Here is an 18,479-nt window from a genome sequence, read left to right on the forward strand (position 1 = left end):
ATCTCTGAAAAATGGACAGGTTTTTAAATGGAACATTTTAGCTTTTAAAAAAACTCACTGCCTTATCCATATTTTTCTCATTTTGTGTTGGACGGTTGAATCTTCACCTTAGTCAATCAGTGCTCTGTAGACCAACATTTGAGAACAACTGATTTAAAAGACAGAGGATTAAAAGATAACCCTTTTTGCAAAATAAATTTCTTCTTGCCCACAAGCCTGTCGTTTTCACAATAAGTACACAAGTGCAGGTAATGCCATTTTTTAATTACACAGAATTTGTGTATCTCAATGTACAAGTACTGCAGTAAACAAAGCAGACCTTGCTGATGAGCATTTAAATATATTCCAATTGCCCAAACCAAAAACTATATGCTTTTTAAGAAATTTGAGACAGGTTAAGTGTGGTGTAGTGGAGAGAAGGCAGATATTTGAGTCAGATGACCTGGGTTTGAATCCTGACTCTAGCATTGCCACTTATTTCCCTTTAGCTTCCTTACTTGTAAAATAAGATAATATCTTCCTCCAAGAGTTTCTGTAGCTCCAGTTCTGGCAGTTACTTCACTGTAATGAAATTATTTGTTTAGACATCTGCCTTCCTCACAAGGCCATGCGCTCTTGAGGGTAGGAGTCATAGCTTTCTTTCCCTATGCTAGAGCCTCGCCTAGGACTCAAGGCATAGCAGGTACTTAATGAAATGACCATTGAATCTGTACATGATTGTTGTGAGGATCAAATGAGGTAATGTGTGAAAGCTCTTTGTAAACTTTAAATTCCATACAAATGTTAATTGTTTTTATTGCTAATTAGAGCTATCTTTGGGAGCTATCAAAATTTTGGGTAGAAACAAAATTACCCATTTCACAGTTTTATAATGTTTCCCATTTTTCTTTTATTTTGTAAGAAAACAAGTTTTAATTGGATTAAGATGGCTAATTTGCTCCTTGGGAAGGCAGATGAATCCCTTCACCCCTGGCCAATGGAAGTGCCAAGAGATTATTTCATATTTAAAGAATGTGGCCCCTTATTTTATCCTCTTAACCATAAAACTTATAAAAGGATGCCAAACCTGGAAGAGAACAGGAGCCTACGTTAATTTTAATCAGTACTTTTTTTTTTTTTTTTTTTTTTTTACATTCACTGACTTTTAAAAATGTCTTGGTTTCTAATCTGTTTGTAAAGCTTGTGAATTTTTGCCACAAGATGGCATTGGTGATTATTGAATGCATGTTCTTTTGACCCAGAATTCTGAAAAATGGAAAATGGTGCACATAATTGTTTGTATTCTTTTGGGGATGAGCCGAAAACTTTCATCACTGCTTTAATATTAATTTAATTTTGTTTTGACTCCTAAAACAGGGTTAAATGCTACTTTACATCACTTCTTTCTGTATTCAAGTATTGTTTTGTTTCCTGTTTTTCTGTCTTTATAACTACAGTAACTATGTATTATTTGCCATGTGTTGTATGTGTCTGACTTATTGCTGATAATTGTGGTAACAGGTAAGAAGAAAATACGATGGGACCCTGTTAGGAGGCGCTTCATTCAGTCCTGTCCCATCATAAGGATCCCTAACAGGTTTTTGAGAGGTGGGTGTAACTAGCAAGAGATCTGTGCTTCATATGGGTTGAAGGGAACTTGGAATGAATTTTATAAACTCAAAACTCTGGTTTTTAAAAATTGTCTAAACAGCCAAGATTGGAATAAGATAAGTCTAGAGCAAATTTAAGCCCGTGTTTCATATTGACCACTGTTGGAATTGTAATTAAGTTTTAGGGACTTAGAATCACTTAATGTGTATTAGATGATAGAAATAAATAATCTCACTGATATCACTATTATTCCACTGTAACCATATTAAAAAGAACTTTGAATAATTTATAAAATATGGGTGTGGGAAAGAGTTTTCTAAATATGATTTAAAGGAAGAAATAATTTATGTGACTAAAATATTAAAAACCTCTTATGGTAAAATATAATAAATAAAAAGATATAAGGGGAAGTATTTGTAACAAATGGTTAATATTATGAATATATAAAGAGATTTTGTAAATCAACAGTTTAAAAACAAATGCCCATGCCCACTAGAAAAATAGGTAAAAGAACATGAATAGGTAAAAGAATATCAGTTGATAAAAAAAAGAAAGTTCAATAAATATGAACAAATATTCCACTATTGTTATAAGCATGATAATTCAAATAATAGATATCATTTTCACCTCTTAGATTTGCAAAGACTAAAAATAAGAATACCCAGTGTTGGCAAGGTTGTGGGAAAATGAAGCTTATATATTAAAGAAGGTGTAAATTTAATACAGCCTTTTTGAATTCAGTTTGCCACTATGTATCAAAAGCCTTAAAAATGTTCACATTCTTCGACCTTGTAATCCTCACTTCTATTTTTATTTATTAATTTTTAAAATTTTCATTATTGACAGTATTACTGATATCTCCCATTTCCCCCCACATACCTTCTATTTTTAATATTTTTCTACAAAAAATAACTCCATAGTGAAAAAAGAAAATTTCAGAAGAGAATTGAAAACTCTGGTTCACACTATTTCTAGATTAACAAATTGTCAGATAAGCATGCTTAATGTTGTAATTTAGACTTTATTAAATTACTTATAAATCAGTGTATCTGATTTTAACTAAAGAGATTATATTTTAAAAAACTAAAAAAAACCTTGCTGCTATAGATGTTTTTAGTACCTACCTATTTTAACAGCCAAATTCCAGAATTTGAAAATAATAAAAATCTATTTTAAATGGGTCAAGATAAGATACTTAGGGTGGTGTGCTATCCGTTAGCATCAAAAAATTATTTTATTGATACAAATTAAGAGGTAATTTTAGTATTATGTGACAAAAAGAACATAGTGCACACACATGGCCAAGCAGGCACATTTAATTCTGTAACATCTTTTTCTTTTTTGTGTTATAAATTAGAATGTTAATTTATTGATTTACAATGAGAAAGCTAACTTAGGCTGACTAAATTTAAAATGTAATTAAGAAATTGTTTAATTAGGATATACAATTTAATATAATATCAATTTTATACAAATATAAACATAAAAAATACAAAGGAAGTAGTGTTATATCTGGATGGTGGGATTTACTTCTGTGTATTCTCTGTTTTTCAATTTTTTAATCATGGAAAAAAGGAGATTAGCACAGGTAAGTTTTATACCTTTGATTATTTTGTCAGCCCTAAATTGCCTCAAACAATGGCTGAGAAAGACGGTCTCTGACAGTACTAAGAATGAGGCAGGAGTAAACTCAGTATTAGCAATAGCAAGGTCACCAGTGACCACCTCTAAATCAGTGGCCTTGTCTTAGTTCATACCTTCTTTGACCTGTTCGTAGTGTTTGATGCTGTTGACCCACCTGCACCTTCTTAGATTTCTCTTCTTTTGGGTTAGTTTACTGTACAATCCCAGATGTTTTCTTCCTACTTCTTTGATTGTTCATTCTGTTTCCTTCACTAGCTTCTTTCTTCCTACCCACTAAAGGTGGGTATTACTTCAACGTTCTGTCCTCTCCATTATCTCCTTTAGTTATCGCATCAGCTTTCACAGACTTAACTATCTTCGTTCGTTCGTTCGTTCGTTCGTTCATTCTTTCATTTGTTCAGTATTTCTTGATTGCCTCCTAACTAACAGGCACTGTGCTAGCTCAGTGATCTAGATAATAGAGAATCAGGTAAAGAAACAGTTACAGAATAAATTGAGTGCAATTCTTTGTGATAAGTGTCCTGATGAGGTAGTATGATATGGGAGCATACAGAAGAGGTACCTGGCCCAGCTCGTGGGAGGATGGAGAGAGGGTGGCCATTAGGATGACCTTTCAGGAGAGATGTGCTTAAAGGCTGAGTGGGTGTTAGGAAGGGAGTGTTGGAACATCTCAAACCACAGGACCAACCAGCTTGAGTAAAGGCAATCAGGCAAAACAGCATGGTCTTTCAGAGAGCTGCAGGAAGTCCAGCTCAGTGGGAAAGAGTGTGGAGAGAAGTTGGAGAGGGCCCAGGTCAAGTGGGGCACCACCGAATGGGAGTTTTCAGGATCTGTTTGTTTTTCAATTAGTGAAGAAATTTAATTGAAAGGCCAGTGAGAAGGTGATTATAATTAATTATTAAGGTGAGAAATGATGGCAGCTACAAGTAAGGCAGTCATAGTAGGAATAGAGAGGAGGGAATTGATTTGAAATCTAAGGAAGTGGAATTAGTTGAGACGACTTATTGAAGAGGAGGAGGGAAAAGTCAAGAAAGCTTCCAGCTTTCTGTATGGACCATTGTGCTTGTCACAAGGTGTTATATAGATGGATGGAGGAGCAGACTGAGGTGAAAGATGACAAATTTAGTTTAATCTCCCCAAACCAATAATAGTGGTTTAGGGAGATTAACTCTTAGATTGAACACTCAGTCTATGAGTTATTTCCTGGGAAACCGTCTTGGAAGGCCCATCTCTTTGTTCTGATGGCACCCTGTGTACCCGCCTGTATCATAGCACTTATCACACTGAATTATAGTTGTTTACTTGCTTATGCCTGCCATAGACTGTAAGCTCTATAAGGGCAGGGACAGTGCTTTTGAGTGGAATTGTATTATTTGTAAGGCCACTGACAGGGAATAGGATGGGACTAAAAATGTAGTACGTCTCAACTTCTCTTTGGTGGTGGTGACAGTAAATAAATGAGTTTCTGAGAATATGAAAATGCTGCTGTTTAGTGTTTACTTAGATTAAAAAAACCTTATCTATGCTTTTGAAATTTCCACTTGTAGGTCTCTCATTTTGGGAATCCTCCACATTACCTGTGTTGATACTGATTGAGCACTAATGCATATGGCTTGTTTTCTACCACTAGAGTCCTTCACTCAATCTTGTGCCATCTCTAAAATACATTTCTACCAATTAAAATTGTGTGGTGTGAAAACAATACTGATACAGTGAAAACAATGAGTTTCCTTTGATGAACCTAACATACCCATTTACCTTTCCATGCTTTTCAGATATTACTGAAAATGACAAAACTGACATATAAAAAAGAAATCATAATTGTACTGAAAAATGGAAAAGGGAAGCTTTGAAGTCAGGTTACCTAGGTCTGAATCCAGGCTCTGACATTTACCTATTGTGTGACTTTGGGCAAGTTTCTTATTTTGGGGGGCTCAATTTCTTCAGCTGTAAATTAGGATGGTGTTGGCCAGTGTGATCAACCTTGCTCACCGAAGGGTCTCTGGTTCAATTCCCGGTCAAGGGCATGTACTTGGTTTGCAGGTTTGATCCCCGGCCCCTGTCAGAGTGAGTGTGGGAGACAGCCAGTTGATATGTCGTCTCTCTCTCTCTCTCTCTCTCTCTCTCTCTCTCTCTCTCTCTTTTCTCCCTTCTACTTTCTCTAAAAATCAATGGGGAAAAATATCCTCAGGTGAGGATTGACAACAACAAAAATAATTAGGATAATGATAATAGTACCTACTTCCTAGAGTTGTTGTGAGGCTCGAGAGAGAGAGAGTATGAGCAAAGAACACCTAAGAGAGTTTTTCCATTTAGCCAATTCATGTTAGCTGCTATCGTTCTTATTATTGTTATTATACCAGAAAATTGGTGGAATTTCAGGGTAATAGAAAGTAGTTGGAATTATAATGATTGAGAAACGAGAACAGAATAAAATGCAACCTCAATGAGTGCTCCCGGGGCATGCTGGAAGTCAGGAGAATTTCTTAGTAGGGCCCCTTTTCTGAAACTCTAAGCCTAGAGTCAGCAAATGTAGAAGGAAGGAGAAGGTTTGAGAAAGATGAAATATTAGGGCAAATAATTAAGGGACTGTCTCTAAAACAGTTATTTCCCCTACTTCTCTCTCTTCGTGGAGATTGGAGACAGTAACACAACTATTGAGGAAACCCATATCTCCTACAATTGTCAGTCAATATAGTCCTTCATTTATTAATATGAATAGATGGCCAGATATTTGAGGGAAACGAGACTTGAAAGAGGGTGACTAAGATGAACAAATATAATAGCTGGCCGTGCTGAAAGCAGAGGTCATGATGAAGCAGATTGGAACTTCAGGAAGTTCTGATCATAGGAGGTTTCCTCAGTCAAGAGTAATTGGATCCATAAATAAACCAATACCGTGGAGAAAAAGGAATGACTAAAGAATTAGTTCTATATTGAAAACTTGATTGCTGAAATAAATATGCAGTTGGAGGCTTAAATAATATATAGGCTTAAGGCCAACCTTTATGAAAATAAAGCAAAGGAAATATCCAGACCATAAAGCAAGAAGACAAAAAAAGAAAGTACATAGGAAAAGTATACTTTGAGGACCGTTCTGTGTGATCCAGTATCCATTCATAGCGTTACAAAAGGAAGGACAGAGGAAGGGAGAAAATAGAGTATTTTTCTACATTGAATAAAGATTCTGAGTTTTCAAGTATAAAGGGCCCACTAGGGAACAAGCTAGAAGACAACAACAACAAACAAAAGCATCTGTCTATACATTACTGAACTGTTCATGATTCCAGAGATAAAGTTCAGATTATAGAGAAAGACTCAAGACTAAGAAGCAGACTGGTGTTGCATTTCTTACCTGTAAACTAGTTTGCCTTCAGTGTTACTGTTTTTTTTTGTTAACCCTCACTCGAGGATATTTTTTCATTGATTTTTAGAGAGAGTGGAAGGGAGGGGAAGAGACACAGAGAGAGAAACATCAATGTGAGAAAGATACATCAATTGGTTGCCACCTGCACATGTCCTGACCGGGCTGGGGATCGAGCCTGCAACTGAGGTACGTTCCCTTGAGCAGAATCGAACCTGTGACCCTTAAGTCCACAGGCTGACGCTCTAACCACTGAGCAACCAGCTAGGGGTTGCTTTCAGTGTTCTGAGGGGAAATTATTTTGAAGGCAGAACTATACCCAACCTCACTAATGTTTAAATAGGGGTCAAAATAAATAAGAACTCTGAAAGTTTATGACATACACTGTTTTTGAGAAAATTACTTGAAGAGGTACTCCTGGTAAAATGGAAAATCTAAGAAAGAAAGTTTTGGATATAAGAAGCAGTATTGTGCAAAGGAGCAAACAATAACACTTAGAGTTGCATCTATATTAAGGAACTGTGAAGCCTCGTATAAAAGTTAGAGTTCTAGCCTGGCCAGTGTGGCTCAATGGTTGAGTGTCGGACCCATGAATCAGGAGGTCATGGTTGGAATCCAGTCAGGGCACATGACTGGGTTGTGGGCTCGATTCCCAGTAGGGAGAGTGCAGGAGGCAGCCAGTCAATGATTCTCTCTCATCATTGATGTTTCTATCCCTCTCCTTCTCCCTCTCTCTGAAATCAACAAAAACTTAAAGAGAAAAGATTTCTAAATATATAGAATAATAATAATAATATATGTGTGTGTGTATGTATGTATCTAACATTCTGTAACGTTTCAGATGATTTAAACAAAGTGTGGGTAGGGATAAAGTAACACTGCTAAAGATCTTTTAAATTTTTGTTTTGAAATTTATAAGTATATAGTATGTGCTTATTAAAATTCAAATAATATGGAAATACATAGGGTGAAAAGTGAATGTAACTCAAGCATACATACAAATTTGTACAAATCAGTGAAAAAAAAAAAAAAAGACAGACATCTCAATAGAAGAATGTATAAAAAGGTTAAGCAGGCACTTCCCAAAAGGAACAATTCAGTTGGCCAATAAACATGAAAAGGTGCTCAACCTCATTTGTAATGAGAGAAATGCACATTAAAACCACAATGAGATAAGTCTACAAACCCACAGGAATTGCTAAATTAAAACTACAATACCAATACTAAGTATTTTGTAAACAAAAGTTTGGCCTTATTTAGTAAAGGTAAAGATTTTCATACATCTGACTCAGAAATTTCATATTTAGATTTATAGCCAACAAGTGTGGGCCCCGTGCACCTGAAAACATGTACAAAAAATGTTTATAGCATTAAGAGCCACTAATTTGAAACAACCCAAGTGTCCATTCCTACAATATAGACTGGATAAATTGTGGTATATGTTTATACAGGAAATATTATTTGGCAATGGAAATTAACAGGTGGCCTTTACCCCCAGCAACGTGGATGAATCTCAAAGACATAATTGTGAGTGAGAGAGTCCGGTATAATACATCTGTGATGAGGACACTGAGAGTTAGTGAGGGTCAGTGACTTGCTCAAGGTAACAGAAAGAACCTGGGTTCAAATCTAGACATTTGTAGGAGCCCTTGCTCTTTCTTTCACACCACACTTTCTATGTTTCAGGATTCCTAAAAAGAGAAATTGAGTTCTTTACCTGAAGTATTCACAGCTCATGAGTAAATTTTCTGATTATAGTTTGCCTAATATTATATGTATGCATGTATTTACATAATTATGGTATAATAATCTTATTAATGGTACCTGTATACCCTAATATTTGAGTACTAGGGTACTGAACTATAAGGGCCCTAGGGTTTGTTTAGTTTTCTGATGAGAAGGAGTGTATGGGCTGTACTTGGAGGTATTTCCACAACTAGACATTGAAGGGTAGGCAGACCAGGCCAAGGTCTAAGGGAAGGACTCAGTTTCCCGAGCAGAGAGACAGATTTAAACAAGCAGGAGTGTAAGAGCTCAGGACAAGACTAGGTCGTGAAAGGCTCTAAATTGCTGGTTGAGGACGTTGAGCAGTAAGGAACCATTAAAGACTCAGGACTGATAGTTTGGACTTGAGTGTTCAACACTTTGTGGTTTGTTTGTTTTCTGGTTTCTCTAGATCTGTACAATTTTCGTTCAGTTCTTGTTTAAAAGCATACCCTAGGAAGTGGAATTATAATTTAAAAAATAAATATATGAGTCTTATGTTAGGTTGGTAATAAATGTTTATTTATATAACAGATGTTTATTAGGTATCCAGCATTGTCCTAAATATTAATTAACATCATACTAGTATTTATTCCTAATATGTGAAAGTAGATAAGTCTTTAGGGTAACAGTCAACTATACAGTAGTAGCTTCTTACCATCCAATATATATATTTAAGCATATTTGGTTCTGCAGCTATGTAACGGTTTGTGTAGACTGGTATAAAAATTATAAGGATAATAGAAATAATGTAAAGTTTTGGGATTTTTTTTTACTCTAAAATAATCCCGAAATAATTTTTAGTGAACTGGTTGACATAATTGAAACTTCAGAAAGCTTTCAAATATAATTGTAGAAACAGCTTTTCCTAGTGTGGGGCTCTCATTAAGAGCCCTTTGAGATAAATATAAGGATATTTTTTGTTAACTGACAGAATATCTGGAGTATTTAAATTCTACATTTTGCTGTAACTCATTGAAAAACCAGTTTTCTTTTTAAGTGAATTATTATATATTGTGGAAAAATAATAGGTTTTTATGTGTGTGTATTTTTATTTATACATGACTCATTCACATTTGTGATTATATTTATGTAGTTTTCTAATATTTTCAGTTAAATTTAGTTGGCCTGTGTTTTTTTCTCCTCTAAGGAAATAAGAAAATTTATCCTTTTAGCTTTTGGATTATTAAACCCCTTCTCTTCCGTTTCTTGAAAATTTCAAGTTATCAGCCATTTTCTTGAGTTTATAACGCTATTTTGCCTCCCTTGGGAAAAATCTTTTTACAGTTATCAAAATCTGAAAGTAGTCATATGAAATAGAAATGGAGACCAGCTCCCTAAAATCTTTAGTGTGTGGGAATGTATAAAATAACCCAAGCAAATAAAAAGTACATCCATGTTATAAATCTTCCCTGATCCATTTTAAAGCTAAAAAGATTGTTACCAAATTTTGTTTATGCTTTTAATCTGCTGGACCATCTGTGGAAAACTGTCCTCCTCTCTCCTAGGCCACAGACCTCCACCTGCACGAAGTGGACATCGTTGTGTGGCAGATAATACCAATCTATATGTATTTGGAGGTTATAACCCAGATTATGATGAATCAGGAGGGCCAGATAATGAAGACTATCCTCTCTTCAGGGAGCTTTGGCGGTATCATTTTGCTACAGGAGTATGGCACCAGATGGGCACAGATGGGTACATGCCCCGGGAATTGGCATCTATGTCACGTGAGTGCAAGCAGTTCTGAACTTTTGACTTCATGAACTGTCTGAGAGGTCCTGTTCAATGTCACTTGTTCTTTGTTAATAATTTATGGTAACACTGTAATATGATTAAACCCTGTTCATGGATAGTTCACACATGGTATCAATTTAATTTTCATAACATCCCTACTGCAGGTACTGGATATATTGCCATGGTACAAATGAAGAAGCTGAGGCTGAGAGAGGCCCTCTGGGTAGTGGCTAAGAATACAGGCCCTGGAGCCAACTGCCAGGATTGAATGCTAATTTGGCAAGGTTCTTTTTAGGAAACCTTCAACAAGTGATTTAAACCACTTACCCCTTCTGTTTCATTATCTATAAAATGGAGAAGATAATAGTTCCTACCTCACAGGGTTATTGTGAAGATTTAATTTAGAGATTAAGTAACTTTCCTGGGGTCACACAGGAATTTAAACCTAGCTTTTTGCTGGTTCTAGAGCCCATGCTGTTGACTCTTACACTCTACTGAAAGAGTGGTAAAAATGCCATGGAAATAAAATGGTAGAACTATTTTGGGAGTATTTGCCATCAGAGAAGGAAAGAAGGTATGTGTGACTGTGTGTGTGTGTTGGCAAGAATAGAAGAGATACAGAGAAGAACACCAAAGTTACCAGCTGTGATCAAATGTAGAGATCATTCCCCTGGCAAAAACAGTGATTCTTTTACCCTTTCATTCCGAGTCCCACTGGTCTTTGCTGGACAAAGATGATACTTCATTTTCCTCTGTTTCGTTGTACACTCGCATTGTCCTGAGCAGTAGTGGTGTAGTATCGTTCATATCATTCAATATTGTTACCCTATCTAAAAAGAGGTAATATGCAAATTGACCATCACTCCAACACACAAGATGGCCAACCCCATGTGGACAAAGATGGCCACCACGAGATGGCCAGCAGGGGAGGGCAGTTGTGGGCAATCAGGCCAGCAGGGGAGGGCAGTTGGGGGGGGGACCAGGCCAGCAGGGGAGGGCAGTTAGGGGCAACCAGGCTAGCAGGGGAGAGCAGTTGGGGGTAACCAGGCCAGCAGGGGAGGGCAGTTGGGAGTGGCCAGGCCTGCAAGGGAGGGCAGTTGGGAGAGACCAGGCCTGCAGGGGAGGGCAATTGGGAGGGACCAGGCCTGCAGGGGAGGGCAATTGGGAGGGACCAGGCCTGCAGGGGAGGGCAGTTGGGGGGACCAGGTCTGCAGGGGAGGGCAATTGGGAGTGACCAGACCTGCAGGGGAGGGAAGTTAGGGGCAACCAGGCTGGCAAGGGAGGGAAGTTAGGAATGACCAGGCCAGCATGGGAGGGTAGTTGGGGGTGACCAGGCCTGCAGGGGAGGGCCATTGGGGGTGACCAGGCTGGAAGGGGAGGGCAGTTAGGGGCAATCTGGCCAGCAGGGGAGCAGTTAGGTGTCAGTCAGGCTGGCAGGGGAGCAGTTAGGCATCGATCAGGCTGGCAGGGGAGTGGTTAGGGGGTGATCAGGCTGGCAGGCAGAAGCGGTTAGGGGCAATCAGGCAGGCAGGCAGGCGAGTGGTTGTGAGCCAGCATTCCTGGATTGTGAGAGGGATCCCACGTTGGAGAGGGTGCAGGCTGGGTTGAGGGACACACCTCCCACCCCGTGCATGAATTTCATGCATCGGGCCTCTAGTATGATATATTCCATATAGCATGAATTAGATCTTTTTTTGCAGAACTCTGTAGTAGTTAGATGTCAGTGGTTTGAGCTATCTTCTGAGGGCATTTAAGCAGACATTTTGAGTTTCTCAGATATTCTGAGTTTGTGTGGGAATACATTTTAGGTACCCAGTACATAAACGGAATTTGTGCTTCTTCCCCAGTTGTGCTGCATGGAAACAACCTGTTAGTGTTTGGAGGTACAGGCATCCCATTTGGTGAGAGCAACGGAAATGATGTCCATGTCTGTAATGTGAAGTATAAGAGATGGGCTTTACTCAGCTGTCGGGGGAAGAAACCCAGTCGTATATATGGACAGGTACCAATCTATGGCTGGTCATGGTGGATTATTTGTTTGGATTTTTCTAGTTCTGGGAACAAACAATGTCAGAATCTTTATATTACTACCAATTTTTGTTTGTTTGTTTTTGTTAATCCTCACCCGCAGATATTTTTCCCATTAATTTTTAGAGCAAGTGGAAGGAAGGGAGGGAAAGGGAGAGAGAAAGAGAGAAACATCGATGTGAGGGACACATTGATTGGTTGCCTCCCACGCGCACCCTGACCAGGGACCAGGGCTGGGGATTAAACCTGCAACCCAGGTATGTACTGTTGACCAAAATGGAACCCAGTACACGGGCCAACACTCCAACCACTGAGCCACATAGCCAGGGCACTACCAATTGTTTAAGTGGAGAGTAAATTCACTGTAGTTAATATTTGTTTTTTTAGTTCTGATGTGAAATTGTAATTTGTAAATCTGGTATCTTGCCTTCTCTCCTTTATTTCTAATCCAATTTAGGATTATGATGTAGACCTGTATGGAAGTTTCTTAAATGTCAGGACCCCACCCCACCTTCACTCCCATCCCCAAGAAATTGGGCTCCATATGGTCTGGGTCTTGTCATCTTTAGAGTGAAAGGATTCTTTGAAGTTTTTTTTACCTAAGTAGCAGAGAATGTGATCCCTGCACTTCGTTAAGATCTGAGCCAAAACACAGTATGTAGAGATTAGTTTCCAGTTAGGTTCAAGTGCTTCAAACCTAGGTTTGAAACGATATGTCCAAAAAGTTAGGGTGCAACTCACCATACATCAGAGACCCTTTGAGAATAATGGCTAAGCTTAAAATAATCAGTCTTTGTTTCTTACTTGACTGGCGGACATCAGTACTGATAATAGCTTCTGGCTATGTGTAGAGGCACATACTGGATAACTCTATATTTCACAACAGGAGGCATTTAAACTCTTAAATGACAATAAAAATAGCCAAACTTACTTTGAAGAAGAGAGTCTGGTGGAAAACGTCAAGTTTTGGGGACTGACTGTCAACTCTACTAGTAGATCTTACCTAAGGAATTCTGGTGGCTTATTTTCATTTCTGCTCCTTTTGCTTGAGAGCATTTTTCTTCAAATTGCTTAGGAAGAGAAACAGTTTTCTTTTTCTTTTTAAAATATATGTTTTTATTGATTTCAGAGAGGAAGGGAGAGGGAGAGAGAGATAGAATCATCAATGATGAGAGAGAATCATTGATTGGCTGCCTCCTGCATGCCCCACATTGGGGATTAAGCCTGCAACCAGGGCATGTGCCCTGACTGGGAATTGAACTGTGACTTCCTGGTCCATAGGTTGACACTCAACCACTGAGCCATGCTGGCCAGGCGAGAAGCAGTTTTTAATGAAAATGCTCACGTCCATGATCTATAAATTCTTTGGTTGACCAGAAGCCCTAATGATCCTCTGACCCCCTTGCCAATCTAGGTGGAACTGGCTTTCCAGTTGAGTAAACTTTACCTTTCTAAAAATAATCTCTGTGCCCTGGCCAGTGCGGCTCAGTTGGCTAGTGTAGCTTAGTGTGGCTCCCATGCACTGAAAGGTTGCCTGTTGGATTCCCACGTTGCCTGGGTTTGGGGCTCCACTTTGGGAGGCATATGGGAGGCAGCTGATCAGTGTCTTGCTCTCACATCGATGTTCCTCCCTCTTTTATCCATACCTTCTCCCTTCCCGTCTCTCTCTCAAAATAAAAATAATCTCTGTGTTCTCTAAAATCTTTAGTTCATTAAGGGTCTTGTGTTTTAGAAGGTTAAAAAAATACAAGAGGCCCGGCTGGTGTGGCTCAGTGATTCAGTGTCAAACTATGAACCAGGAGGTCACGGTTTGGTTCCTGGTCAGAGCACATGCCCAGGTTTTGGGCTCAATCCCTAGTAGGGGGCATGCAGGAGGCAGCCAGTCTATGGTTCTTTCTCATCATTGGTGTTTCTGTCTCTTTCTCCCTCTCCCTTCCTCTCTCTGAAATCAATAAAAATATTTTTTAAAAATACAAGAGAATTTCATAAAACCTGATTTGGGGGTATTTAATAAGTTTATATTCTTTAATCAAGTGCTAACGAGTCAGTCTTTTTCACCTTTCCCTGTTTTTCAGGCCATGGCTATCATCAATGGCTCCCTTTATGTCTTTGGAGGGACAACTGGCTATATTTACAGCACAGACCTGCACAAATTAGATCTTAATACCAGAGAGTGGACACAACTGAAACCAAACAACCTATCCTGTGATCTTCCAGAAGAGAGGTAAGGTTCTAAGATTAAAGCATATTTATTCTTTCTTCCTAAGATTTGACTTTTTTCCACATATTGGTAATACGGTTTGAAGAAAATCCTTTGGCCTGATTAAAATAGCTAACTGGTTGTTACATTCCAGTTCATCATTAAAGAAGGATCTTCTGGTAAGGGAGTGATATTTCCCTCTGAGCTCTAGAATTATTTTTCATGTTATTTTCTCTTATACTCAACTATTCCTGCATTAGGAAGATAGTAACACTTTGAAGAAGAAATCAATGGTAGTAATGTAACTAAATTTCATATCACAGGCAAAACAATTACTTTCTAGTTATTTTTTTAATTTTCCATCTTAATTTGTATATTTTGATTCTTTGGCTCATTTGCTCACACCTGTATCATCAGTATAGGGCTTAGTGCCATTACTATAGTGGTACTCAATGAAAATTGATTGGATGGATGGATGGATGAGAAAGAGGAAGGGAGGTATGGAGGGAGAAAAGAAGGGAGAGGGAGAGGGATGGGGTGGAGGGTTCTTCAAATTCTCTGTTAAACACTCAGACAGCACATGATTCACTCTAGTTGCCTTCTAGTAGACCCTAGATCTTTCACTTTTCTTTCCTGATAGTGGTTTCTGCTTCTTAGAGTTAAACTCACTGGAAAACTTAGAATGATCTTTTGCCCTCTAGTTTAAAAGCAAGGGTATAGTAAATAATTTTTTAATTATTTTGTTTAATCTAAGGTCTCTTTGTTTGTCTTTAAGCAAAATGGTATATAGATGCTAAGGAAGAATTTATCTTTATTTTAGTATAGTAGTGGGCTGACTTGCAGAACTTACCATGAGAGGACTTGGGAAATGGAATAATTTTTATGTAATTTATTTTATCAGCATTTTATTTCCTTCATGGAAAGGAGATAATAGATGAAGTTTTCAAAGCATTTTAATATGGTTGCCTTCTTTGAATTATTTTATGGACATATTATAAATTGTTTCAGCTTGTAGCTAGGCTGCTTGGATAAAAGTTCTGGTAGGCATTTCACATTATATTCACAGTTCTGTATAGCATAATTTTCCTGGTATCTTTGTATCTGTTAAATAAGTATTTTAGTTTGAAAGCCCATGGGCTAGAGCAGCTGTGGGCAAACTACGGCCCGCGGGCCGGATACGGCCCGTTTGAAATGAATAAAACTATTGAAAAAAAAGACCGTACCCTTTTATGTAATGATGTTTACTTTGAATTTATATTAGTTCACACAAACACTCCATCCATGCTTTTGTTCCGGCCCTCCGGTCCAGTTTAAGAACCCATTGTGGCCCTCGAGTCAAAAAGTTTGCCCACCCCTGGTCTAGAGTTTCTAATTAAATGTAGGAAGATCACTTTTTAAATCTCTATAATAGCTTCCCTCCTTATGCAAAGTTATCACAAAAAGATTATAGAAAATCTAGAAGATACAAATAAGCAAAATGAAGAAAATATAAAGCAAAATCTAAACTCAGAGATAACCAGGGTTAATATTTTGGAATATTTTGGATGTCACCTTATAATCATTTTCTTTGCATATTTATGTATCTATCATTTATTTTTCTTTTGAGAGTACATTTATTAAAACTGGGGACACAGGGCTTGGGGCACAAGAAGCAACAGGAGAGTGCCTAGGCAGTGCTCTGCTTTGGCTCTCCAGAAATGGTAGAGGAAAGAAGTGGTCCATGGTGGGGCTGCTGCTAGCTCACTGAAAAGTCAGAGGAGAGATTAAAAATGTCGGCAGAGTAGGAGGATGCTGCATGGTCATGCTCCCAGGAACAAGCTGGAATTACAACTGAAATATGAGAAGGCTTCCTGAATAATCAATGGAAAACTCACAGGAGAGAACCCTGATACCCAAGGACCAAAGGTGGAGCCGGCATAGAGATTGGTAGGAGAGGGCAGAGACGTGACCCATGGAGGGGAACTGAAGTCCTGGAGAGCTAACTCAGCTGGTGGTGGAGCAGGGGGAGGTGCCACTGAGAATTCTGAGATCTAATCCCGGAACTGGGCTCCCCAGCAGAGAGCACCAAAGCTGAGGAAGGTATCCACGTAGCATCAAGCTGTGAAAATCAGTGGGGTGCTGTCTGCCAGGGAGTGGCAGCTGAAAGTTCAGGCACCCTCTTAAAGGGGGAGCTATGGGACAACATGAAACGAAACAACATACAAATAATAGGGGTGCCAGAACAACAGAAAGAGGAACAAGGGTTAAAAAACCTATTTGAAGAAATAATATCAGAAAACTTCCCAGAGGTGGGGAAGAAAAAAAATCACACAAGCACAGAGAGTCCCAAACAAGGTGAACTCGAAAAGACCCACACCAAGACACATCATAATTACCATGGCAAATGTTCAGGACAAAGAGAGAACCTTAAAGGCTGCAAGAGAGAGACAGAAAGTTACATACAAGGGGTCTCCCATTAGATTATCAAATGATTTCTCAACAGAAACACATCAGGCCAGAAAAGAATGGACAGAAATTTACAAAGTGATGCAAAGCAAAGGACTGAATCCAAGAATACTCTATCCAGCAAGGCTATCATTCAAAATTGAAGGGGAAATAAGAAGCTCACAGACAAAAAAAGGCTAAGGGAGTTTATCACCACCAAGCCAGCAATGCAAGAAATGCTAAAGGGACTGGTGTAAAAAGAAGAAATAAAAAGCTCAGAAAGAAAACAGCCACACAAAAAAAGAAATGGCTACAAACAAGTACCTTTCAATAATAACTTTAAATGTAAACGGACTAAATGCTCCAAACAAAAGACATCGAGTGGCTGAATGGATAAAAAAACATGACTCATACACTTGCTGTCTACAAGAGACTCACCTCAGAAGAAGGGACTCACACAGACTGAAAGTGAAGGGATGGAAAAATATCTTTCAGGCAAATGGAAATGAAAAAAAAGCTGGGGTAGCAATACTTATATCGGACAATGCCGGGAGCTGGTCCATGCTTGCTGTTTCAAGGGACCTGGCATATATGGCATACTGTTCTTAATATGTTTGCTCACCTTCTTGGCGCTGTGTTTTAACCAAGGTCACCTCTCCGAGAAAGGTTGTTTCCCCAGGTAGGGATTTTCCCCTGAAGTTAGGGAGGGAATAAAACCTCTTAACTAAGTGCCAGGCGGGTAATTAATCACTTTAACTATGAACAATCATGCTTAAGCTACATAATCTTTACTCCCTGGAATGGAGATAAGAAACGCCCTAACCTTTGTAATAGAGATTGATAGGATTGAATCAACTGGTATAAATACAGATGCAACAAGACAGAAGAGAGACAGAAATTGGCACAGAACCTACACAGAACGTTCTCTAGAGACAGAACAACTTCGCTGGAGAGAACATGGCAAAAGATCCTGGACAGAAACTGGCCTCAGAACCTAGAGACAGAACCTAGCGAGAGAACATGGCAAAAGATCCTGGACTGAACCTGACTACAGAAATTGGCAAGAGAACCTGACTAGAACCTGGTGACTGAACCTGGCTGGAGAACCTGGACAGAACCTGGCTGGAGAACCTAGCGAGGGAACATGGCTACAGAACCTGGCTGGAGAACCTGAAGAACCTGGCTGGAGAACCTAGCAAGAGACCATGGACACAGAACCTGGCTGGAGATCCTAAGCAGAACCTCTCTGGAGATCGAGACCAGAACTTTGCTGGAGATCCTGGCTAGGCTGCTGATCAACTGAACGCTGTCTCCGTGTCATTCCTTCTTCGCCAACTCCGTCCACACCTTTGGGGACCCCTGGACCTGTTGGGGTTGGACCCCGGCAGGACAAAATAGACCTCAAAGTGAAGGCCATAACAAGAGATAAGGAAGGCCACTTCATGATACTAAAGGGATCAATACAACAAGAAGATATAACCCTGATAAACATATATGCACCCAATGCAGGAGCACCCAAATACATAAAAAAAAAAAAAAGTCAGAGGAAAGGCGGCCTTGGAGACAGGTTCAGGGGTTGCTGGCGCTGCTCATGGCTCCCCTGGGTTGCAAGTCTCATGGGGACCCTTAGAATTTAGGAGAGAAGCAAAGATGCATTCAGCGAACATTGCCTAGCCCAGTGGTCGGCAAACTGCGGCCCCTTGAATATGGCTCTTCCACAAAATACCA

At 39.0% G+C, this 18,479-nt stretch overlaps 1 protein-coding gene across 2 annotated transcripts in view; it reads left to right on the plus strand.

Moving 5' to 3' along the window:
* The window catches only part of KLHDC10 (kelch domain containing 10), a gene marked incomplete at its 5' end in the record, with an annotated part of 48,005 nt that overhangs the window by 23,560 nt on the left and 5,966 nt on the right, over positions 1-18,479 (plus strand). Inside the window, 4 exons of one of the 2 annotated variants that reach the window (XM_081102431.1) lie at positions 1,501-1,587; positions 9,871-10,092; positions 11,947-12,101; positions 14,203-14,351. In XM_081102431.1, the coding sequence (XP_080958557.1) occupies positions 1,501-1,587; positions 9,871-10,092; positions 11,947-12,101; positions 14,203-14,351 (613 nt within the window). The remainder of the gene's footprint in view (positions 1-1,500; positions 1,588-9,870; positions 10,093-11,946; positions 12,102-14,202; positions 14,352-18,479) is intronic. The other variant, XM_081102432.1, reaches the window with a different exon arrangement.

This window comes from Myotis nattereri, assembly GCF_964212035.1.
Source record: "Myotis nattereri genome assembly, chromosome: 11".
NCBI lineage: Eukaryota > Metazoa > Chordata > Mammalia > Chiroptera > Vespertilionidae > Myotis > Myotis nattereri.